This window comes from Talpa europaea (genome assembly GCF_964194135.1).
Source record: "Talpa europaea genome assembly, chromosome: 15".
Classification (NCBI taxonomy): Eukaryota; Metazoa; Chordata; class Mammalia; order Eulipotyphla; family Talpidae; genus Talpa; species Talpa europaea.
In genome coordinates, this window is record NC_140083.1 from 33,522,005 (window position 1) to 33,548,552 (window position 26,548).

At 38.0% G+C, this 26,548-nt stretch overlaps 1 protein-coding gene across 3 annotated transcripts in view; it reads right to left on the minus strand.

Annotated features, from left to right (window-relative positions):
• The window catches only part of LGR5 (leucine rich repeat containing G protein-coupled receptor 5), a gene marked incomplete at both ends in the record, with an annotated part of 118,979 nt that overhangs the window by 40,671 nt on the left and 51,760 nt on the right, over nucleotides 1-26,548 (minus strand). For all 3 annotated transcript variants that reach the window (XM_084255014.1, XM_084255013.1, XM_084255012.1), the window contains 3 exons: nucleotides 478-549; nucleotides 7,346-7,417; nucleotides 23,683-23,754. In XM_084255014.1, the coding sequence (XP_084111140.1) occupies nucleotides 478-549; nucleotides 7,346-7,417; nucleotides 23,683-23,754 (216 nt within the window). The remainder of the gene's footprint in view (nucleotides 1-477; nucleotides 550-7,345; nucleotides 7,418-23,682; nucleotides 23,755-26,548) is intronic.

Sequence of the window (26,548 nt, forward strand, 5' to 3'; positions counted from 1 at the left end):
TTTTGTCCTTTTTTGATGCAGCAAAATTTCATTAGACAATAGCTCACTAATTTAAAAGCGAACAACTTGAAGATACCAAGATGTCTAGACTGTGACACCTATTTTTCTTGGTATACAGAAGGCTTTTTTCCTGATTTGAATTCAAGAACTAATGTTCCTGGGGTTGGAGAGGAATATAGAACAAAATCATAGAATTTGATTTTTTTTTTTTTTGCCCTGAAATACCTGCACATATAAGAGGCTCAGGCTGCAGGTGCTATGATTAAGTCTCTTCCCTGAAACCCCAAACTCCAGTACTGGTCTCCACATGTATTGTTAAATGAGAAAGTGAAGAATTGTTGCTCTAGTGGAAACTCTCATCCATAATTTATTTAGATATTTCCTCCAAGCAAAGAATTTACTAAAATGGTGAATTGGTCATTTCTGTATTCCTTCCCAAAATGTCCTGAGGACATTTTGCAATTCAGTTGTACTTACAGCGACTGAAGGCTCCGCAAATTCTGTAGCGCTTCCATGGGTACCTGTCTCAGGTGGTTATTCTGCAGCATACTGCACATTAAAACAAATGAAGAAAAACATTAAGGAAAGTTAACAATAAATAACGACAACTGGCTATAGCAGTGCCAGACACTGTTCTAGGTGTCAGAGAAAACAGAGCATCAACAAAGCCTTGACTCTTAGAGAGTTTAAATTCCTATGGGGAGTGAAGTCAACAAATGGATATATAACATAAAGTAAGTGATAGGTACTATAAAACAAAACATGGATTTGGGATAGCTGGTAAAGTGGTATAAGAACTTATTTTAAAGATCAGTGAAGGTTTTCTCTGAGGAGGTGATATTTGAGTAGAGACCAGAATGGAGTCAGGGAGTCAATCATGTGAACACCTGGGAAAAAACACTGAGAAAGATGGGAGAGCAAGTGCAAAGGCCTTGAGGCCAGAACATGCTTGTTGGTAAAAGGAGCAGCGAAGGATCAATTATGAGTAAGAACAAGAGTTTGGGAGAGGGAAGCTGAGGCCTCTCATGGAGGTCTTGCAGGTCATGAAAAGGCTTTATTTTATTTTGCTTTAATTAAAATTTTTTGAGAATTTTTAAATTTTAATTTTGGGATTACATTTTTTTCCCTTCCCTATGTGCACATGTTCCATTCACCTTCCACCAAACCCATCCATGCCAATACCCCAACTGCTTCCATCTGCCTCTCTCTCCCATCCGCTTTTTCCTCCACTCCTCCCTGTTCCTTCTGGTAACCATTAAATTCTTTCATTGAATTCAAGATTTATTCCTTCTGTATTTTAAAAAGGCTTTATTTTAAATGTGATGCAAAACTCTTGTTGTAGGCTTTCAGATGGGAAATGACGTGATTTTATATTTTTAAAGGATCACTCTGATGTCTGTGTAGATTAGACAAAGTGGAAATAAGGCTAACAGTAGGAGTCTACTAAAGATTTCCCTTCTTATGCATGGTCATGTTTTGATAAAAGTTAAATATTTCTGTGAAGTATTTGCACTTTTACTCTTCTAAGTTCAACATATTTTTTTTCCAAACATGGGCACCATAGAAAACACCTAGCAATAATGAAATAAAAATATATCATTGTCAGAGGGAAAACAGGATGGAATAAATTCCCATTAGATTCTTATATTTTGCAAACTTTTCCATAAATGTTTATAGCATAATAATTTTGCAACACATTTCACCCCTTCCACCTGTCCCAGATATTTCATGGTCTGTGTAAACCAGAGACAGAAGAATATTTTAGGAAAGCAGACATTTAAATAAATGTTTCCAGTTATTAGGTCACAAACTTATACTGGATTTTTTTCAGAAACCATTTGCCTGATTCTCTCATCTCCAGCAAGCAAAGTTCCTTTTTGTTGGGTTATTCATTGGGCTTCACCCCAAGGCGTGCTAATTCCAGGCTTGAGGAACTTTGTACTGCACCTTGCAGCATTCTCTTGAGGAATATTTGTTGAGTACAAATTCTCAGGTTCTCAAATGAGTTCTTCGATCCAGCTACCACTTCCCTGCCTCTAGCGGTGTGGCATCAGGAAAATCACCTGATCTCTCCATGTTTCAGTGACCAGAAAGAATATTCACCCCCCCCCAGGGCTTATTGTGTTGACCCAAGAGTGAACATACATAGAGCAATACGTGCTGTGTAAGAAGCATTTGATAAAGGCTGGTCCTTTTTGTGTGAATCGATACAGTTAATATAATGAATCTCAAAGTTAATATAATGAGTGCACACTGGATACGCCATTTTAATCAATTAATATGCAAAAAAGAAAAATCTATTACAATGATTCTCAAACTTTAGGGTTCATCAGAAGCCTTTAGAAGGATTGTTAAAACACAGATTGCTGGGCCCCACCCCCAAAATTTCTGGTTCAGTATGTCTGAGTAGGGACCAGAGAATTTGTATTTCTAACAATCTCCCAGGTGATGTTGAAGTTACTGGGCCAGAGGCCACACACACTGAGAGTCTCCCTATGTCCTGCTGTGTATTGCTAATAGAATACTTTCTTTTTTAAATTTATTTTTAATTTTTTAAAATTTTTCATCATTGTTCATTTTTAAACAACATTTGCTTCCCCCCACCCCCTCAGTGTAGTCCCCATAGAGTTTCCTTCACCAATGCACCCGTGCACCATCACCTCAGTCCCCTGTGCTCCTCCCTCCCCCTCTGATCCCTCTCCCTCCTCCTCCCCTGCAGTATGTCTCTGATTTATAACTGTCCATTTTTGCTTTGTTGTATTTTGTACTGTTATAATTTTTTTTTTTTAACACTGAAGTCTTATTTGGTTCCCCTATATGCCTGCTATAAGTGAAACCATCTGATATTTTTCTTTTTCTTTCTGGCTTATTTCACTGAGCATAATTCTTCTAGTTTCATCCATGTTGCTGCAAATGGCATGAGTTTATCTTTTTTGATTGCTGAATAATATTCCACTAATAGAATACTTTCTCCTGAACTTGAGTCTACATTGATGGAACTTGGAGATAAGGCCTAAGTTTTGAGTCTTGGTGAGCAAACTATTAACATTGCTGACTCTTTGGTCTTTTATCTAATTAATGGGACTTGAACAGTATCATCTGATTGAGCATATATTTGAGGATTAAAATATGAAGATATTTATCATACTCTTGTATATACAAATATAAGTTTATCGATGAACAAAATGTCAAAAATATGAGATCATAATCATTTTCTCATGATGGCTAAGATTCTGTTTTCTGAGGAATATAATGTCGTTTGTAGTCCAATAGTTTTACTCAAGTCATTTCATTAAATTTAACTTGGATTCAACAAAAATTTCATAATCAAGAGTCTTTAGATGTATTGATTCTTTATGAACAAAGTCAAGCTTTAGGGAGATATTACACTTAATAGTATGGGGAATGTTAACATTGTAGCTTTAATTCCATATTTTACATAATTTATCTGAATATAAAAATTTACATTTCTATGTTATTTTATTTTTTTAAGCAGTTTTTAAACATTATATAATTTGTGTGTCACAAAAGCATTTTCTAATTCACTCAATAATTGTGTGATAAATTTAAATTATTACATACAGATGATAGATTTAACAGATATCTTAATTCCAAAGATAGTATATTAATGGTAAAAAGTGTGTACTGAATTGTCCTATGCTTTGCTAATCAGCAAAACCCTTAAAATGTGGTCTTCCTAAAATATCTGGAAACTTGGAGTAGAGATTAAGAGATATTTATTTATTATCATTAAAAAATTTATTGATGTATTAAAAAAACTAGCAACAACAAATGTTGGCGAGGATGTGGAAAAAAAGAAACTCTCCTGTACTGTTGGTTGGAGTGCCAACTGGTCCAACCACTATGGAGAGCTGTGTGGAGATTTCTGGACCTACTAAACATAGAGCTTCCATATGATCCAGCAATTCCACTCCTAGGTATTTACCCAAAGGACACAGAAACATCAATTCCAAAGGGCACCTGCACCCCTATGTTTATAGCAGCACTGTTTACAATAGCTAAGCTTTGGAAACAGCCCAAATGCCCAAAAATAGATGACTGGATCAAGAAGATGTGGTACATATACACCATGGAATATTACTCAGCATTCAAAAAAGATAAACACATGCAATTTGCAGCAACGTGGATGGAGCTGGAAGGGATCATGCTCAGCGAAATAAGTCAGAAAGAAAAAGAAAAATACCGGATGGTCTTACTCATAGCAGGAATCTAGAAAACTTAAATAGGGACCAGGAAAAAGAATAACTATAAGAAAGAAAATATCAAAATCAACAAACAACTATGAACCAGAGACACTGTATGGGGGGTGGAGGGCGGGGAAAGGAGGGCTTGGGGTCAAAATAAGGGGGTTGTAATTGTATGGGGAATATAAAAAATAAAATTTAAATAAAATGTGAAAAAAATAGACAAAATAAATCATAGTGGCAGAAAATAGATTGATAGCTACCAGAGAAGTGGAGATTTGGGAAGCAAAATGTGAATCGAGGATAAAGAAGTACAAATTTCCAGTTATAAAATAAATAAGTATGTACAGTATGGGGACTATCAATAAACAATAATATATCTGATGATCATTTCAAAAAAAATTTATTGATGGAAAACTGGTTTAAAAGGTTACACAATTTTCAGGCAAATAGCACTATAATTCAACATTTATATAATACATTTTGATCACCATCAAGAGTTGGGTTTCCATCTATTACCATACAATTGATGAGGATACAAGATATTTTGGTAATAGATGCAAAACTTTTCAGTAGTTTTAGATATCTGGCTTCAGAAAATGAAACTTAATTGAGCTTTATTTATGATAACTTTTAAAGCTATGCTGAGCTACTTCTTAGTGACTTTATTTTTCAACTATTTCTATCACTAAAACACTAAAAACATAATTTTTTAAACGGTCACTTAAGTCCTGATCTCTCCATACTAAAGAATTTTTATTTAATTATTTTCAAATGACGAAACAAGAGCAAGTTATCTCTATTTTATCCTTATAAGTCTCTAGTGAGTCAATTAGAAAATTCTGTTTTTGTTTAAGATATTCCAGCAGGAGACAAAATAATTAAAGGTTTACAGCCCTATGTGGTGCAATTAAAACAGAAAGTATTCACAACACGGCTGCAGATTTCTTTTGCAAATACTCTTTAACTCAATGCACGGGGTATAAGCAGAGTATACCATGAACTGCATACGATCTAGACACTTAAAACATCAGTTATCATTCACATATGGGCAAGTAAAGAAAATGAAATCCTTTCTCCAGAAACAAAGGATGACTTCATTTGAAAAGAATTTCTTTCTCTGAGGAACTTTTAAAATACTTTTTGAAACAGCATCCCCATGTTATGCTAATGGTACAAATTTAGGATATCATTTTTGTAAACAGGACTAAATAAAAACAGTGAAGCAGAGGGAAATGAAATAATACATTGAAAGAGGACTCTGTAACAACTGATGGCCTGATCTTTAGGTATTTCCTTTGCCTAATTGTGCTGTGTTTAGATATAGAGTAACTAATAAGGCTGTGTTCTGGGTCTACATGGACATTAGGGGATACTGACTAATTGTGACTTACCAACGGTTCATTTTACCCATCATCTCCAGGTGGTTTTTGTTCTGGCCCTAGGTGTCAGGAGAATGAACCATTCATTGACTAAATGGCGTAGACAAGAAAATGAACCTTTGTTAAGGATTGGCTGGCTCAAAATTCCACTGGTGGATTGGGTATTTGGTAATACTGAACTAATAGCATATTTTTTATTAAGGCCAATATTTGCAGGAATAATAGTCTTAAATATTAGTGATTTTCCAGTGCTCACAGTTAACAAGATTTCAGATTTAAAACAGTCCTAGCCATGGATGACTTCATTTCTCCATCTAATGAACTAAATTACTGTTACTTTTCTTTTACATATGTCCTTTTCACCTTCTTTATATAGATCAGGGTTCCAAACAATTATTACTTTTTTTTTAATAGAGGCATATTTTATTTTTATTTATTTATTTATTTATTTATTTATTTATTTATTTGTTTGTTTGTTTGTTTATACATGCATGGGTACAGTCAGAAGAGAATTCACGAGAGCCAGAGCGTTGAGCAGAGCAGGCAGAGGGACCGAAGTACTGCTGAGAGGCGCAGCGGGTGGCAGGAGAGGTCTGCGCGCCATGTGGGACCCTCCTCTGGTGGCCGGGGAGCAGCCGGGGATCGAACCGGCGCCGCAGAGGCCGCAGGCATCTTCGCAACCCAGCGCTCAACCGCTGTGCCACCGGGGAGGCCCCAATTATTACTTTTATATTATCTTCCTTACCATGTTCAATATAATCAATTATCTTTTTTGCTATGACTTTCGGACTTCATAAAACATTTGAGAGAGGTTCCATGAGAGGAGGACAGGCCTGTCTTGTTCACCATCTTGCCTTTCACATTCTTGGTCCTACTAGATCCAAATATTTCTTTAATAACTTACATTACTGATTTACATTTGGTGTGAAAGTGCAGTCAAAAGTGAAGGTGGATGCGAGGAAACCCATTTTGCTGGGCTGAGCAGCACATCACAAGACAGTTTATCACATACCAATCACATGGAAAAAAAGATGTTTCCATGTGTTTCCAAAACACTGTATGGCAGGCAGAATGACCATGGCTGCAAACCATCCACTCTAACAACAAATACTTTCAAAGTGTTTGATGATTGAATTTGTTGACTGAATATTGTCTTTCAGGCAGTAAAATAAAGGGAAGAGTAAACACAATTCCTGGCTGGGGTCTTTCTCTTCTTGACTCTTCCTCCCATGAGAGTGACGGAGCTCAATTTCCATTCCCTTGCTTACATCTCTGCCTTTACTCCTCATCGTGCTGAGCACATAAAATGTCCATGTATTCTGACAGAACAGACAGGATTCCCGTGACCGGGTCCCTTTTTGTCTCTCCCTCTCATTCAGTGCATCATAAGGAAATAAGTTCTGAAAAACTTCAAAGCTGTGATCTCATTACATCTGCATCATGGTGATTAATTTATTGACTTGGGATCAAAATGAACTCAAGACACTCCACAACTTCATAATAGTTTGCATTGATACATTGGTTAGCAGCGTACAAGCAATTTTAGATATTGAAGTTAGAAGAGTAGATGCAAATTTTTTTTTTCCCACAAATTCAACCAGGTGTAATATAGTTGTATGGCCACACTGGAGGTAGTCTTGGATTTAGATGAATTATCCCACAGCTCAGCTTTTTAGGGGAACTCAATCTTTGCAAGTTAATTAGCATCCACTTGACACTAAAATCAGAAACAGAACAAATGATTCCAGGTTTACTTACAGAACTTTTAGACTATCAAGGCCAGCAAATGCTCCCTTGGGAATGTATGTCAAAGCGTTTCCGGCAAGACGTCTGTGGGTTTCAAGGGAGAGGAGAGAGAGTGAGCACAGTGCGGTCTTCATGTGGAATTCATTTAGTTGTTAAAAAATGCAATACGATTATGTTCAAACCACAAATGCCAAAAGCAGCTGTAAAGAACTTGTTTTCTATTTTGTGAAAAATTTCTGTAAATTTCTAATCAAAATGCTGGCAAAAGAAGTACCTAAGAAGAAATATAATAAACTACTTATTTTACAATAAATCATTTAGTTTACACTATATGTAAAACTCTCCTTTAAAAAGTATTTACACATGTGATTGTCACATGATTTTTACAATTAATTTTTATAGACATAAATAAATTAGATCAACATGAGAATATTCCTGTTGCAATTATACCATACAGCTTCCTATTAAATTTAGCAAATAGGAATGCAGACTATTACAATCAGTTTTTTTTCAACCAGAAACTCAACCAGAAAAGGGTAGAGTAGCTTAATTAATTTAACATGTTTTAATTGAGCAATGCCTTAAAAAATCGAAAACAGTAGTTAAGGAGTGTTTCGTATGGAAGATCTTAACATGGTTTATTTAGTGGAAAATTTTGACATCATTTACTGGTAAAATGTGAAAAATTCCCTTTATAGTAGTTTTTTAAGTGGACAAAGGACACATATGCAGAAAGATCAACAAAGTGTAGAACACGAAACACCTGGTATTTTTTTGGTAGCCATGTCAAAGCTGTACCTCAGATTTGAGATGGTCCCACACAACAGAAAATGTGAGAACAACAGAGTGATTCGGATGAGCACAGAATCTTGTTACTTATTGAGCATATCTTAGAACAGTGGGTAGAACTGGGATAGCCTCCATGTTTTCTTGATGGGAAATAGGGGTTGTGGCTCAGCACAAAGTGGTTCATTTGACTATTGCCTCTTCCTGAAGGGCCCAGCAGTCTCAAATTTACACTTCTGATATTATCTCCAAATGAGAGATAACTCAGTCACAGAGATCCACTGAAATGAGCCATTCATTGTACAACTCTAAATTTGTCTCATTGCCTGCCCACACCACTGATGATATAGTATAAGTGAATATTTAAATAAATACGGCACTCATTTCATAGATGGAACTGCTGGATTGCATTTGTGGTATGTGTATCAAAAGCACAATTTGCTGGGGCCTCCCTGGTGGCACAAGGGGTGAAGTCTCAGCACTGTGAAGCTATGAGCAGCCCCTGCAACTGGAGTTTGATCCCCGGCCAGGGAGCTGATTCACATGGCACAGCAGACCTCTCCTGTCTTGCCCACTGCTCCCCTCAGCAGTGTATTTCAGTCAGTCTGCCTGTTCTGCTCCCCACTCTGTCTCTGGTGAATCCTCTCACCTTCCCACCCCCACACCTCTGGCCTACACTCCAGCTTTTGTATGCATAAATAAATAAAATACATCTTTAAAAAAAAGCATAATTGTTCAATCTGATTTAAATTAAAATATACCACAACTTTCATCATCCTGCCTTTTTTTTTAACTATAGAGGAAGAGACTTGAAACATTTAAGAGGCTTCGTGACCTGGGTCTGTAGCAATAACTTACTGTGAGCTGTTAGTAAGCTAGCTAATATTTCTGAGTTTTATTTTCTCATGAATTAAAAGAAATGTTAAGATAAGATGGCTTCTCAGGTCCCCTCCAGCTCTCAAACACTATTATTTCCTTACCTTGTATTGTGTTTGTATCTGATTCTCTTTCCCTTAACAGATACAATTATTTTTAAGATTCAGATAGTTCTTGGACTCTACTCCTGTCTTCCTCATGGTGCCTGAATAGTGTTTTTCAAACTATAAATAAATGTAGTGCCTCAGGATATTATTAAGAAAAATAACAGAGCAGAAAAATAACAGGATGCATTTTCTACTCGAGTAGAATAATACTGTTTTATGAAATCTTTGTTTCCAAATATATTTGTGAAACTGGATTGAGGGGGAGAAATACATTCTTCTCATGTATGGTCAGCAAAGTTTGTAAGCTCTTAGCCTAGAGCACAGAAGACCTTCAATAGATATATGTTAATCACATGTAATTCAGCTAATATTTGATCAGGGTGATTTCAGAGGTGTTTTATTTTCTTATTTCCTAAAAGTCCTCTTAGCAGAAAACCCTTTTTTCACTATCACACTGAACAGTCAGTTTCTCCCTACTCCCACTCATTCTAAAGCCACTGATGGTCTTTGTGAAGCCAGCACTGGTCATATCACTGCCCCGTTGAAGATCCTTCGTGTGGTCCCGTATTGCATGAAAAGAAATGCAAGGATTGTGTATAACTGTGATACGAAAGAGGTGCTTACTGATTTAAGAGACTCAGGCTTGGCTGATTGCAGATGGCTGAACTGATCAAACTAAACTGGTGACTACGATTTCAGCCCAAATCCCCCTAGCTCTCTTGTTCACATCCTCACTGCAGCAGCACATTTGTGAGTTCTGAAAGGTGGCCTTACAATGGCAGCTTGTCAACTCCTACTGCTGTGCTAGTGTCAAGGAGATTGATGGTTTAGGAGACACTGATTTTGGAAATGGAAAGGAAAAAGTAAAAACTTTATTATTAGTTTAAATTATTATTAGGGTAACTACATTTCTGTTATGTTTCCTGAAACAGCACACTCCATTAAATTGTTTTTCTTTTCTGGACAAGGACTTTCAGAGTCCTTGAACTTTCAGAACTAATCTGTGCAGCCACCGACCTGTGTTACCAGGGGAGTTTACAAAGGAAGTTATGATGTGTTATTCGATGTTTGCTGGGCTGATGGAAGATCTATCTCATTGACAAAAACAACAATTTAAGGAAATCATTGCATCCTTCTCCACTTATTTCTTTTCCATGTGGGATAGTTTTAGTAATTTTAAAATTAAATACATTTAGGCATATAGGAAGGAAAAAGACTTTCAAGTGAGTGCATAAATGCAACTGCACACAAATCTTTTCGTGACGACCAAGTAACAAATCTTTGGGTGACCATGATCCAACTCTGGAGACTCACATGCCAATTAGCCAAGAGGTTTATTTTGTTTTATTTATAAAATTATTTCAGAGGACTATATCTTTCATCACCTTCATTTCTATAGTAAAAACAACTTAATAAAAAACTTTTATATCTTTTTATGCATTATTAAAAATGTTTGTTTTATTTTTTGTACAAAGTATGCTTTTTTCTCTCAGGTATAGTCCCTGTGAAATTCCCACCACCAATTCACCTGTGCACCATCACCACAGTCCCTTGTGCTCTTCCCTCCCCTGTTTTGATCTTTTCTCCTCCCTCTACCCTGCAGAATGTCTGATTTATGGCTGCCCTTTGATTTTGATTTTAATTTATTATAATTAAATAATTTTTATTGTTAAAGAAACTGCTCCCTGTATATTGAGACTCATATGATTCCATCACTGTTAGGTTTCCTGATATAACTGCCTTAAAAAGGAAAAATATTATGAAGTTACAGGGGCCGTATTCCTCTTCAAGCCAATGAAGAGGATGCTGTAAAAATCAATTAAAATATTTTGGAGAATACTTCTTTCATTGAATCTTTAATTTAAAGGAGGTTTTGTGGTTTTTTTTTTTTTTTTTTTTTTTTTTTTGGTAGCTTCATTTTGTAAAATGAAGTTGTAGGGTAAAGAAAATGTCAGGCTTTTCCGCCCTCCGCCATCAGGATAGATGATGGATCCTTGCGGTCCTGAATGCATGCCTGATGGCGGGCACCTGGAGTAGGGTGTGGGCATAGGTAGATGGGATTCACCTGGGCTGAGACTGGGCTTTTAAGGGCGGCGTCACGGGGACGCCAGAAGAAGCCAAGAAGCCAAAGAGAAGCCAAGAAGCAGAAGCAGAGAACGCCAGAGAGCCCAGATAGAATGAAGATTTGCTGGGGGCTGGAAGGACTGCCAGCCTCCTGGCCTCCCAGCACCCTTGCCTGCTATGTACCGGGTAAATCCCAATAAAAAGACCTGCAAAAAGCCACTAAGGACTCTGATCCCTCCTTTACCCGGTCCGCTGGATCAGAAAACCTGCACCGTGGTCCATTCCTGCCCCTACAGAAGTGACAAAAGCAAAGCAATCAGATGTGGGTGTTGATTACCCCTCTCTGACATTGGTGTGGAGAGAGAGGTGTGTGGATAAAAGGGGGTGTGTAGGGTATGGGATGGGCAGGTGTAGCGGCAGGAAGGGTCCGAGCAGGATATCTATGATCCTGCAGGCAGGTAAAAGAGAGCCCTGGAGCCCTGAGTGACTTTCTCAGGCTTTTATTGAGCTTTTACATGTAGTGCAGCAACCAGGTACACGGCGGGCAGGGGTGCTGTGGGGGGCGGGGGCAGGAGACCTCCAAGTTCTGCTGCAAGTCTTCACTCTGGGTGTCACTGGCTCTCCTCCCTTTCTCTCTTCTGCCTGTGCTTCTCTTGGTGAATATCTCAATACAGCTGCCATGGCCCATAGAAGTAAACAATATAACTTATAACAATGTAACAAAATGCAGGTACCCCATCAGGCAGGGCAATCTTTATGACCAGGGCAGAAAGGCCTGAAAGTCATTTACCCTGTAGCAGGCTTTTACCCGGCTGCCCTCTGTGGCTATCATCTGCTGCCTTGAATGCAGAAGGCGCTTGGGAGGTGGGTGTGGGGCACGGGTGCCTGATGGTGGACACCTGTTGTGCATGAGTGGGCACCCCTGGGCCTGGAGACTGAGGCTATAAGGGCAGCGTCACACAGGGGATGGCTGCGGTGGATAATGGCTAGGAGAGAAAGAGACGGCGAGAGATCGCCAGAGAAAGCTCAAGGAGACAGAGCCTATAGAGATTGGCAGGCTGGCCCAAGTTGCTGTCTCTCTGCTAGCTTGTTCTCCTGTGAACTATTAAAAATCTGTGGGGATGATGCCAAGGGCTCCAAGGTTCTCTTTAAGGTGCCTGAACAGATGGTGAATCCATCAGGCTGGGATGGTTGCAGAACAGGGTGCTTGACCCTGCTGTCTGATTGGGGTCCTTGGGAAATGACTGTGCAGGGAACCATGGTCCATGTTTGACCTTTGTCTGTGTTCCACCAGCCAAGTAGCATTTTCACAGCTACATGAGAAGGCCTGGCAAGTTCCAGCAGGTCTCCTGGGACAGCTTTGTGAGTATCTTTTTGACTTCTATTCTGCCCCCCATGCCTTTTGGGTTTTCTTCTCACCATTGAGTTGTTGTGACGCGTAACATAAGTCACTTAACTTCCCAGAATCTCATTGTACTTATTTTTTCAAAAATAAGGTTACATTAAAAATAAGGTCTTTTTTCTGCCCCTAAACTTGTTTTTTCTGTTAACCTGAAATTCCTGCTTACCCTTCTTTATTTCTCCCTCATCTTCCACGCCCCATTTTCTTCAATTTATTATCAGATTTCTTTATTACATGTCATTAACATTTTAAAAGCACTTTCCCATACTTTATATCAGGAGGTAGATCAGAGGATATTATTGTCCACATTTTGTAAATAAAGATATCAAAGTTCAGAAAGGTTTTACAGAAAATGAAAAATATTGTCCTTTTCCTTATTTCACTTACCATAATCTAGTAACAGCAATGCTGCTGAAATAACAGCAGGATGAATCTGAATACAATAATTCTTGTGATTTAAAAGAAGACATTTCAAAAAAAGTAAAAAAGACACTTCATACCAAATTCATGCTGACTCCTAGGAATTACCACTTTATTTTCTAGCTTTTATTATTATTTAAAATTTTTAAAAATTGTTTTATGCATATAAGAGCTGGGGTGTAGGCCAGAGATGATGGGGCCACGGGTGTGAGAGGATTCACCAAAGACAGAGTGGGGAGCAGAACAGGCAGATCTACTGAGATACACCGCTGAGGGAAGCAGCCGGCAAGATAGAGGTTTGCTGTGCCATGTGGGTCACCTCCCTGTCCAGGGATCAAACTCATGCTGTGCTGCGGTGGCTGCCGATAGCTTCATAGGGCTGAGATAGCCCCTTGTGCCACCAGGGAGGCCCTTATTTTCTAGCCTTTTTTTTTTTTTTAAAGATTTATTTATTTATACAAGCACTGGGTACAGTCAGAAGCACAGGAGGGTGAGAGAATTCGCCAGAGCCAGAGCGGGGAACAGAACAGGCAGACTGACAAAACACACTGCTGAGGGGAGCAGCAGGCATGGCAGGAGAGGTCTGCGTGCCATGTGGGACACTCGCTGGCGGTGGGGGATCGAACCGGCGCTGCACAGGCTGCCAGCAGCTTCGCAGCCCAGCGCTCAACCTCTGAGCCACCGGGGAGGCCTGAGCTGTCCATTTTGTTTTTCATCATTAAAGAGATTCAGAATTGAAGGTTCAAGGGTGAAGACCACTGGATGAAGTAAGTGAATTCTTCCAGTCAGTAGGGAAAGAATTTAGTGGGCATGTAGACCTGTTTCTTTTATTTTTTTAAATTTTATTTTATATATTTCTTACATCATTTTTCATTATTGCACAATGTATACATTTTCATCTTGGTTATAGTCCCCATACAATTCCCTCCACCCTTGTTTTGATCCTACTCCCTTCTCCCCCTCCTTCCCCCCCCCCCGCAAAGTCTCTGGTTTATAGTTGCTTGTTGATTTTGATTTTTACTTTATTATAATTAGTCTTTTCCTGGTCCCTTATTTAGGTTTTCTAAATTCCTGCTCTGAGTGAGACCACCAAGTATTTTTCTTTTTCTTTCTGTCTTATTTCGCGGAGCATGATCCCTTCCAGCGCCATCCATGTTGCTGCAAACTGCATGTGTTTATCTTTTTTGAATGCTGAGTAATATTCCATGGTGTATATGTACCACATCTTCTTGATCCAGTCATCTATTTTTGGGCATTTGGGTTGTTTCCATAGCTTACCTATTGTAAATAGTGCTTGATAAACATAGGGGTGCAGGTGCCCTTTAGAATTAATGTTTCTGTGTCCTTTGGGTAAGTAAGTTTCTTAAACACAGTAATGAACTTCAGTTGTTAAATCTTTTGTGAAGTCTCTCTTAATTACCTCAGTTCACATCAGCTTTCTTGTAGTATATATTCTACACAATGCTGTTAATATATGTTCATTTTCTGCCCTTTCATATGTCTGCTTGATTTGGTTATAGTCTCCTAAGGTCAGGAATCCTATTGCCTGCCCAGAGTTGAATCAATATTTATTGATTGATCATTCGATGTTATTTTCAAAGACAGTTGCCATCAGTCTACAGTTGCTTCAGATCTGGCAAACCATTCTAAGATTGCAGGCTAGTCATTATATAACCAGATGCAGAGACAGCTGAAAAATATGCCTTCTTCATTATGCATCAAATTTAGCATTTTTTGAGGACTTTCAATATGTCATTACAATGCTTTGGGGCACAAATAACACCTATCTTTCATTTAATAATCCATAAATGTTAGGTACAATGCTAAATACTTAGTATATATTATGAAATTTTATTATAAAAATCATATGAAACAAGTGACAATATTGTTCCCCTTTTCAAAGATGGGAAGGTGAGCCTAAGGGAAGTTCAATTATTGGCTCATGTCTACATAGAGAAGTTTATAGAAGAAAATTGATACAACATGGCATTTTTTTAGTCTAAAATTTGAGTTTTGAACTATTACTTTGGTTAAAAGTAGGTTGGTTTGGAGCTTAGGTTGTTCAGGAGCAAGGTTGATCTAAAGCAGGAAAAACTTGAAGACACAGATGGCCATCACTTGAGGTATTGGCCATGAGAAAACTGCTTATAAAGTCCTCTGTTTTCTATATCCTATGCCATCTTACTGCTCTCACTACTCATCTCACTTTCTTCTATTAGCACCTCTTTTTTTTTATTAAAGATTTATTTATTTATGCATATAAGAACCAGAGTACAGGCCAGAGGTGGGGGGGAGGGGAGAGTGAGAGGAGTCACCAGAGACAGAGTTGGAAGCAGAACAGGCAGATCCACTGACATATACTGCTGAGGGCAGCAGCAGGCGAGATAGGAGAGGTCTGCTGTACCATTTGGGTAGCTCCATGGCAGGGGGTTGAACTTGTGCTGCAGAGGCTGTGGATAGCTTCATAGTGCTGAGACTTAACCCTTTGTGCCATCAGGGAGGCCCTTCTGTTAGCATCTGTTTTAAGTCTCATCCTCCAAACACAGATGTTCCTCAAGTTTTTATCCTTATACCTTTTCTTCTTCTCTAATGATGGTGCACAAACTTTAGTGTGCATTGTATCACCTTAGAAATCTTTAAAAATTTCAGATCTCTGGGTTCCAACCCAGACTTCATGAATCAGAGTTCCTGGGGCCTAGAATTTGGGAATCCTTTTCAACAAGTAACCCCAGGTGATTTTAATATAGGTAGAATCCTACAGTGGAAAACAGAGCTACACCTCGCAAGGTCTCATCTGCCCAAGCACTTTCCAATCATTAGCTATATAACAGACTCTTTGTTCTCCAGGTTTACATTTCAACTGTGTCATTGACATTTCCATTTGGGTGTCCTGCTGTCAACTTGCAATTAATATATCCAGAACAGGACATTATTTTGCCTCTAAAATACCAGTTATTTGCCTTGAATTCCCTGTTTCTACTGACTTTGCCTCACTATCTCCTGGCACCTAATCTCATTATCTTACTCAGAGTCATATCTACCTTCAGACCTTCTTTTCAGTTCCTACATTTAATTAATGGATGAGTTCTTTCTCTTCTGTGAAGTTTCCATAGATCCTAGTGGGAGTTAGTCCACCTGTAGAGCTTTAAAAAGATTATATCTGGTTCCCCACTGAGATTCATTAAATTAGAATCCCTGGGAAGAAGTTCTGGTAATGAGTAGTTTTAAAAAATGCTCCAGGTGGTTCTAATGCGTATCGAAGTATGGGAAACTCCAAAATAGTTCCCATAGTTTAATACACAAATGATCACCCAGAGGCCTTTATGGTTTCCATCCCGAGAGATGATGATTCATTTATTCATTATTGGGAGAATTAGAGAAGTGATAAGTTAATGTATGTTAACAGTTACCAAGAGGATACATTAAGAACTTGAAATTGGTGGTGACAAAATGGGATGGAAAAATGGTAAAGACAATGTGGAATTATAACTTTAGGATCTTGAAGTTGGCTGTTACAGGCAGTGAGAGAGAGGGAATGACAGACAAAAAAAGGAATGGCAGGTCCAGTGCACACGTTCCAATAATGATACTGATGGCAAGCAGGAAAAGCAGGGAAAAAAGATTGTTGGGGTGTGTGTATGAATGAATCTGGTTCTGTATTTACTGAATTTTGAAGTATTGGTGCGGTATATGGAGGTGTCACTTAGGTGGTTGATGATTCTCAAAGTATGTTTCCTTGACTGGAAGTCACCTAACACTAGCAGTGTCTACATCATCTGATAATCTACTGTAAATGCAAACTTTTGACATAATTCATTCCCACCTCTACCCTACTGAAGAAACTGTGGTGGGCTCAGCAATGTGTGGTTTAGGAAGCAGTCCAGGGAGGCCTCCCTGGTGGCACAGGGGTCAAATCTCAGTGCTATCAAGTATCAAGCTATCGCCAACCACTTGTGGCATAAGTTCCATCCCTGGTCAGCTTCCCACATGGCACAGCAGACCTCTCCTGTCTGGCCCGCTGCTCCCCTCAGTGGTGTATTTCAGTAGATCTGCCTGTTCTGCTCCCCACTCTGTCTCAGGTGAATCCTGTCACCCCCCCATACCTCTGGCCAACACCCCAGCTCTTGTATGCATAAATAAATATTAAAACAATCCAGGGATTTTCATGTCACTAAAATTTGATGAACCACTGGCTAGAGCAGTAATCTTCAAATTTTGTCATGTATCAAAGTCACTTGGAGAAATTTTATCATGTATCAAAGTCACTTTGGCTCAGTTTTCTGAGTTCATTAGGTTTGGGATGTTTCTGATTCATTAGATTGGGATGGTACACAGAATTTGCATTCCTTAACAAGTTCACAGGTGGTTCCACTGTTGCTGGTTAGGGAACCACACTTTAAGGACCACTGTTCTTACACAAAGAAAAGGGATCTGACCAAGAAATATAGATTTGGGGGTCATCTATATAATAGAAATAGTTCTATTCTTGGTTTCTTGCCTAGAAAATTGCATTGTCTCCCAATAGGTCTGTAGCCTCCTAATGGGTCTTTCTACTTCCATTATTACCTAATCCTTTTTGCCTACAAAAAATCAGAAATTTTTAAAAATCATAAATCCTATTGCTTTACTAGCTGCACACAACCCTCCAAAGCTTTCCCTTTGCTCTTATTTGAATTCCATACATAGCCTAATTGGTCCTGCATGATCTGGTCTTTTGCTTTCCTCTCCAACCCCCTCCCATGTCACTTCCCCTTCCTATCATTCTGTTCCAGCCACATGGATCTTCTTTCAGATCCACAAACACATCACATTCTCTGCTACCTCAGGGATATTACCCACACTATATCCCTGCCAGAAAGCCTCTATCTCATCTCTTAGGATCACCAATCCCACTTTTACCCCCCCTTTTCTGCTTTCCCCAATCTTCCTTATCTCAGATGTCTGCGTCTTTGGGACACTTTTGCTCCCTGTCATCTCTTGTTATTTATTCCCTACTTAACCATGTTTGTGTTCTTCATTACTCTTGTAACAACCAGGAAGCATCATATGTGCTTTTTTCCTTGCTTATTATCTGTCTCCCCCCAACCCCCTTAGATTGTACATTCCCCTGGGTGGGAACTTGTTGAATGAGTGAATGAACCATAGCAAGTCCTATTCCCAGTGGCTCAATAAACACATTTTGAATGAATGAATTGAAGAGTACTAAGAATTAGACAATGTTAACTGAGTGTACTGGGTAATGTCTACATCTTACTGGAGTTGGGATGGAAAAGAAAGAAATACTAAGAAAAAAAAGAAGAGGAGGCAGAGAGGTAGGACACTTTTTCATAACAGTGCTCTAATTGTTATAACGAAAGATACACACACATAAATATATGAATACACATAAAAATATACAAAGACAGATGACTCTATATAACTATATAGACATTTGGAAGAGAACCAAAATAACTGCTATGAAATACACTAGAAAAAAATTTTCAAGAGACAGCATTTATAATCAATTGCCAGACCTATGAAAACAAGAGCTTGAGCTTTGTGACAAGGCCAAAGGCTAGGAAGATTATTCATGGACATGAAGGTGTTTTCATTTTACTAACATAACCCAATATGTGAATTGTAGCTTACCAAAGTTCTTTGATCACCATTTATTTGATCCTCAGAAAAAAATTTTGACAGGCAGGATAGCTCTCACCATTTTCAGAAATATGACGAGGAAGCAGAATCAAGAAGCATAGATTATACTTTCAGGAAGTTTGGGGGTATTTCTCATTACAGATTTCATCTGCAATAATAGACATCTACTATTTACATAGAGATTCTTCAAGGCCAACCATAATATGAGCAAACAGTTCCAGGGAACAATAGTAACTTAAAAACATAACTCCCTAGAGCTTCTCATGTTTCCTTCCTAAATCAAGTATTTGATTCCAATAGCATTAGAATCTGGGAAGATTTAAAAATACTACTCAGAAATAAAGTTCTTTAATTTAGACTGCTTACAAAATGGGACATTTCAATTTTCCCCTCTGGTTTAATCAGACTAACAATCTAAGTTTAATGGAACTTGTGTAAGTCAGCATTGGGCACAATCTGCCTTTCTAACATCTGAATCACACTCATGATCAAATGTAGCATTTTTTGTTTGTCCAAATAGCAAACATTAACAAAGTCCCTGGTAGAATTGAATAAATAGAACAAAGAGAGATACTATTGGAGAGAAATTAATTATTGCTCAAGATGTAAAAATCTGATATAAAATGATCTGTAACAGTTGCCTATATCTGTTAAAGTTCATGGTTAGAAATAGTTCTTCCTGCACAAGGTCCCTGGATTTACTGCAAAATCATGTTCATGAAGTAGAATGAAGGCAGTTAGAATCTTCTTGGAGGTGCTTTCATTTTATCAATACAACTCAATATATGAATTATGTTTTACTAAAGTCTCTCACCATCATTTCACTTCATCCTCAAAAACATCTCAAAACATATTCACCGTTATTTTAAGGACCAGTGAAGTTCATATAGATTATCATCTAGAATATGGCAGAAGCAAAACAAGAGCCTTGGGCTTCTACTGAATACTTCTAGATTCTTTGTTCATCTCTCTATAGTTTCTCTACATTCCGATATAGATTGTTTTGGTTTATCAAAAGAAAAAAAGGTCTCCTTCTTGTGCACTAGCAGGACATTTGGCCTGTACACATCTGGTCACCTTGTAGAGTCACCAAAAAATAAATATCAAATAATAAATAAGGCCAGCATATACCCAAACAAGTGGCTCAGAGAATAAGTGATCCAGAATGTCAGGAGAGGGAGAAAGAGACAATTACCATGCTGACTTTTATTCTCCTTAAATATTTGTTTAGGAGAGTAACTTTTTCCAAGTTTACAGTTTTTTTAAAATTTTTTATTAAACTTGAGTCAGTGAGTATACCTAAGTCTTTATAGGTTCTTAAAAGATATGTAAATGTAAGTTTTCTAAGCTCCAGTGATGGATGAGGGATGAACCATGCTTGTCCACACACTTTATAGCACTGTTAAATGAATTAGACTAGGGAAATAATATATTGGGCAATTAGAGTTAAGGGGAAGAGTGGTGTCTTGACTTTATTAGCAGTGTGTTTTTTTTTTTAAAGATTTATTTATGCATACAAGAACTGGGGTACAGGCCAGAAGTGTGGGGGGTGAGAGGATTCACCAGAGACAGAGTGGGGAACAGAACAGGCAGATTGACTGAAGTGCACTGCTGAGGGGAGCAGCGGGTGAGTCAGGAGAGGTCTGCTGTGCCATGTGTGTAGCTCCCTGGCTGGGATCGAACTCGTGCTTCAGTGGCTGCGGACAGCTTCATAGTTTGCGTCTTAACCCCTTGTGCCACCAGGGAGGCCCCAGTAGTGATTTTTTTAAATTGAATTTTGCGGTGGGGATTTTATTAATATTATCAACAGAATCAATAGCAGTTTCCTATTGAGCAGATAGAGCATAGAGGTGAACTGGCTAAGCTGCTTGAGGGAATACTTTCAGAAATGTGTCCTAATTGTCAAAACAAAAGATACACACGTGTGCAATGACAGCTCTAACGGTTTGGGCGGTCATTTGTTAAAGTATTAAACTACATAAAAACACACTGCTTAGATATGTGTATGCACATGTAAACATATTAACTAAGATTTTGTACTCGTGGAGCTCCGCTAAGTTGGTGAAATTCTACACCTGAAAACTCTGATGATACTTTTCTCACAATAAAAGGTGTTCTAGGGGGACACCTTTCTCTCACTTTCTTATTTTCATTCCCCCCATTCAGAGATACAGATACAGATCATACACACCTATCATTACATAACTCTGCCTAAGCAACACTTTATGATGCACAGCAGTGCAAGCTACTGTTGTAGGTACTATTGGGGAAAAGATATGATAACTAACCCTCCACATTTTTTATGGCTTTGAAAGTGGATTTGAATTTTAACTCTGGCACCAAGCAATTCTATTATCTCAGAGTTTCCTTATTTTCTCTGTACTTAGTTTAAGTCTATGAAGTAGGAGTAATAATACTATCTATCTTTATGGGGTTGAGAGAATTATTGGATAACATATGTAAAGCACAGAGTAACTTATTACTGTTATATTATTTTGAAGATCTTAGACTCTAGAAGAGAATATATATGAATATATATTTAAATATAGCTAAGTGTCAAGGGAACAATCAGCAACACAACATAAGTAAAATCAAAATGCTCTGCTAAACTGGTGGCTTTTTTTTTTTTAATGTCCTAAATTTAGCCTTAAAACAAATGATAAAACCAAGCAGCGTTGATCATTTTCCAGGTTCTATAAATACTATCCTCTTTTGCTGCTAAATGAATAATGATGTTTTAAAAACATTTGTTCAATGTAACACAGAATTATATATGGGAGAATGGTCTTGCTTTTAAATTCAGAAAGTTGGCCAGCTCAGCAGAGGGAATTCCAAAATAGGATGAGAAAATAGAATGAATGGTCTCTAAAAGTTCCCTTATATTTCTGAAACTCTATGATTCCATGGTCAAGATACTTGATAAAATTTCCAGAGACATAAAAATAAGACAATAGAGGAAAAAAAAATTCAAATGATAGTTCCCTGCTTCTTTTTTTCCCCCAATTGTATTTTGAAAAACTGGCCTTGGAACAGAATTAACATTCACCTCATGAAGAAAGAGCAGTTATTTTGAATGAGTAGGGTCACTGAGGGAAGAACTCTATTAAACCAAATCCTTGGGGAAGTGAATTATTTATTGATTCAGTTTGTGGTCTAAAGTCAAAGAGTGTGTTGAGGGAGAATGGAAACCTTTTGTCATAGAGTTTTATAAGGAAAGTAAAGGGGAAAAGGATAGAAAATACATAAGCAGGACTAAATATTGTGTATTAATTGTGGTGCAGGAGGGATGATGAGAAGAATGCAAATAAGGAAAAAAACTCGATTGAAACTTACTAAAAATAATGTTTAAACTTATTGGTTAATGGCAACTAAAGCTGTTACTTTTTTTCTAAGGCAGCTGATTTGTATATGAAGCTCCTTTGGCAAGTTCATGCTTTCTCATTAATTCATACATTTGCTCATCAAAAAATATATTGGTTGGGGCCTCCATGGTGCCACAGGCGGTTAAGTCTCAGCACTATGAAGCTGTCTGCAGCCACTGCGGCAGAGTTCGTTCCCCAACCAGGGAGGTGACCCACATGGTGAAGAAGACCTCTCCTGTCTTGTCTGCTGCTCCCCTCAGCAGTGTAATTTCACTAGATTTGCCTGTTGTGTTCCCTACTCCATCTCTGGTGAATCCTCTCACCTCCCACCTGCACCTCTGGCCTGCAAATGAGCTTTTGTATTCATAAATAAACAAATCTTTAAAAATATATATACATTGGTTATTTGTTAGTAACAGCTGTGAGTAAACAGATGAGGTCTCAACCCTGATGAAGATTAGTTCTAGCCATGGAAATGGTCAGAGAGAAAGAAAAGAGGGAGAAAGAGGGCCTGGACAACCAAGAGTGAAAATCCATTCTTTGACTGACAAAAACTTGCTGTACAATCTAGTAATCTAAGTTTCCCCATAATACTCTTTAATAACAATCTGCTGATTTCAGTAGCAAAACAATAGTACTTGTTAAAAGTACAAGTTGTCACAAATAAATGTAGATAAAACTCTAGAAGAGAGAAATTTGAGAATATTATTCTCTTGGGAAAAAAAAAGATGGATGCAGTGTAATTTGGTTGGGGTGGAACATTCTTTCTACCTCCCATGATGGATTGTGTGGTGCATCAACAATTTAAATTACTCCCCAAATTGGACCCTGACTTTAGAATTTATAAAGGAAGTATTTTCAAAAGAGGTCACTGACTAAACAATTCCTTTAATCAACAGTGAGAGGATTTACTCAACTGATGGGGCCAAGCTTTCTTCATGAAGTCTTCTATGGTACATCACTTCCTCGGTCCCCATCACTCAAAAGGGTAAGAGGATCAAATGAATTGTTTAATGCAGATTTTTGGTTTATACAGTTCTTTTTCATCTTCTGTAAAGTGATTGCTAGACTTAATCAAGATTCCTCTGCGTACCATTAGCTAATTTTAGTTTCCTCCTTTTTTATTTTACTTTTTTATAGTGAGTTTGGAAAAGCCCAGTTTTAAGTCCTGTGGACTTCATGTTTTTCTGTTCAAGCCTTGAGGGAAGCTAAATTTAAAAGTAGGAAAATAGTAATTAAAAGTGATTAGGAGAAGAAGTTTTGGTGCTATGAAATGTGGACTCAATTCTCCCTGTCACAAGTCGAACCAAGAGGCAGTTTTTGGTTTTGATTATGACTTTACTTGCTATTTTAATAAACATGAACCAGTATTCAAACTTTTAATATCCTGCTGTTTAACTATTTCCAAAGAGCTATCCAGTTCTTTTAAACAGGCTTTGTTTTAAAAATTTAATTTGTTTGGCTCAGTCTCACCTTAGAAAGTTGTAGCCTCCTGGTAAACTCTTTTATAAGTTGATTTCCAGAATCATAAGCAATTTTTCCCCCTCCCAACTAAGTGTTTCCTCATGTGCCAAAATTGTTGGTGCTGACAGCTTTTCTGCCTTGTTTTATCTGGTTCCCACAGTAAGTATGAGAGACAAACACAAGAATGTGTCCGGCGTTGACTGGATGCATCGTGACTACAGTGATACTTACAACTCCTCTAGGAAGCGGAGACTGTGGAGGGGATCCGGAGGCAGCTGACTGATGTTGTTCATGCTGAGGTCCCTGGAGAGCAAAACAGACAGTATGTGAGGAGCAGTGGATGCCACAGGAAACCCAGCTGTTTAATTCACACATTTTCAAGCAATACAGTCAAACGAACTCATGCCTTTGCTTGACCAATGAACCACTATTTTGCATCTTATAGATATTCCTCTTCTCCTACCCTACCCCCAACATTATGGGCTCTCTATCAAATTAAAGACCCTCCCAGGAGCTTATATGGAGTTCAAAATGATTAAGACCATTTGTGGGCACAATAGTAATTCTTCATGTTTAAAATTACATGAGTAGGACAGCAAAGGAAAAAGACATGACTCAACCCTAGACATAGCTTGACTTTGTGTCTTGCTTTAAATTTTGTGACAAAGAGAAATGTCTTCACCGTGCAACTCTGAAAGTCCTATTTCTCTGGGACTATAAACATCTTGTAAAAACAAATGTTTTGATTCAAAGAAACTTTAAAAAACAAAACAAAACAAGACAAAAAGCCTATTCCCTCCTTCTAACATGTTCCTTTTGCAGGTTCTCAGATTGCATTAAATAAGTGAAATGAACCATAAAACAAGGGTGTAATGTGACCCTTCTCTGTAGCACACTTCCTGCTGGGCCTGCACAGTAGTTCCTGGCACAGGAAACAACAAACCACTTTGGGCAGAACTCAATCAATTTTTGTTTTAAGCGAAACTCCATGTAATTAGATTTTATTCTGTTTTTACTTTTTTGTTTCTTTACTGTCTTCCACATAATCCCTCAGTATCACTGGTATATGCCATCTGTATTTCAGCAGCCAAAAGACAGCTGGGTAGACAGATTCTAACAAGACCAACTCAGACTTTATATTAATATGATAGTCAGCTGAAGGTTGACTGAAATGACTCGTTGCTCAAGACTCATTACTCAGAACTAATGCCATTATCACCTCAGGTCGGATGTAGAGAAAAGACAATGAGCTTTTTTGATCGATAATTTTAAAAATGGTTTTAATTGACTTATAACCTTGTGTTGATTTTTTTTTTTTTTTTTTTTTTTTTTTTTTTTTTTTAAATTTTTTTTTTTAATAGAGGCATGTTTTATTTATTTATTCATTTATTTGTTTGTTTGTTTTTTTTGTTTATACATGCACTGGGTACAGTCAGAAGTGCGGGAGGGTGAGAGAATTCACCAGAGTCAGAGCGGGGAGCAGAGCAGGCAGAAGGACCGAAGTACACTGCTGAGGGGAGCAGCGGGCGGCAGGAGAGGTCTGCGCGCCATGTGGGACCCTCCTCTGGTGGCCGGGGAGCAGCCGGGGATCAAACCGGCGCCGCAGAGGCCGCGGGCAGCTTCGCAACCCAGCGCTCAATCGCTGCGCCACCAGGGAGGCCCCTAACCTTGTGTTGATTTTTATCATGCATAAATATCGCAAAATAATTATAACAATCCATTGCTACACAGGCACGAAATTTTGTGTGTTTTGTGATGAGAATGTCTAAGATTTACTTGTAGTAACTTTTAAATGTACAATACGGTATGGTTAACTAATGTCATCAAGGTGTACATTTCATTCCCAGGACTTACTCATCTTACAGCTGGAAGTTTGTGTCTTTTGACCACCTTCACCCATTACTTTTGAAAATCTGGATCACTTTTGCTACCAAGTGACCACACCCATTGCACCTAAACAGCTGATTTCAGTGACCATACATAGCCTGGTACCTTGATCAACTATTAAATTTTAATCAGTGATGTTAAAAATTAAGGGATCTTCTGGTCCAACCACTATGGAGAGCTGTGTGGAGATTTCTGGACCTACTAAACATAGAGCTTCCATATGATCCAGCAATTCCACTCCTAGGTATTTACCCAAAGGACACAGAAACATCAATTCCAAAGAGCACCTGCACCCCTATGTTTATAGCAGCACTGTTTACAATAGCTAAGCTTTGGAAACAACCCAAATGCCCAAAAATGGATGACTGGATCAAGAAGATGTGGTACATATATACCATGGAATATTACTCAGCATTCAAAAAAGATAAACACATGCAATTTGCAGCAACATGGATGGCGCTGGAAAGGATCATGCTCAGCGAAATAAGACAGAAAGAAAAAGAAAAATACCGGATGGTCTCACTCATAGCAGGAATCTAGAAAGCTTAAATAAGGGACCAGGAAAATGAATAACTATAAGAAAGTGAAAATCAAAATCAACAAAAAACTATGAACCAGAGACACTCTATGGGGGGTGGAGGGCAGGGAGGGGAAGGATTGGGGTCAAAATAAGGGGGTTGAAATTGTATGGGGAATATAAAAATAAAATTTATTAAAAAAAATTAAGGGATCTTTAAAAAGTCACTAGCACCTACAAAGAAGGTAAGATATTTTGTAAAACATTTTAGAGTATGACTAAAAAAAGAGAATGGTACATTTTAATGTCTGTTAGTAAGTAAAGAGATAGTAAAATGCTATATTGCCACATTAAAATCAAAGAATGCCAAAAATATATACACTAAAGATATTTGTATCATTCACAGGTTTAAAATTTCTGAGATTACTGAGATAAGAGACGTAAATAATTAATTAGAAATGTATTTTTTTTGTGCAGTTCTCTGAAGTAGCAAATTTGGGCATGCATTAAGCTAATGAACGCAGTTTCTGGATCATTCACAATGACTGTTTAATCTCTGCAAATACTTGGTATTTCTCCAGGCTAGTCATTTATTTCTAATTGATATTTCACTTATCCCCTAAGAGGACCAAGACAGTTTTGCTTTTGGAGCATATTTATTAGTGACCTAAATCAAACTGGTGTCAATATCAA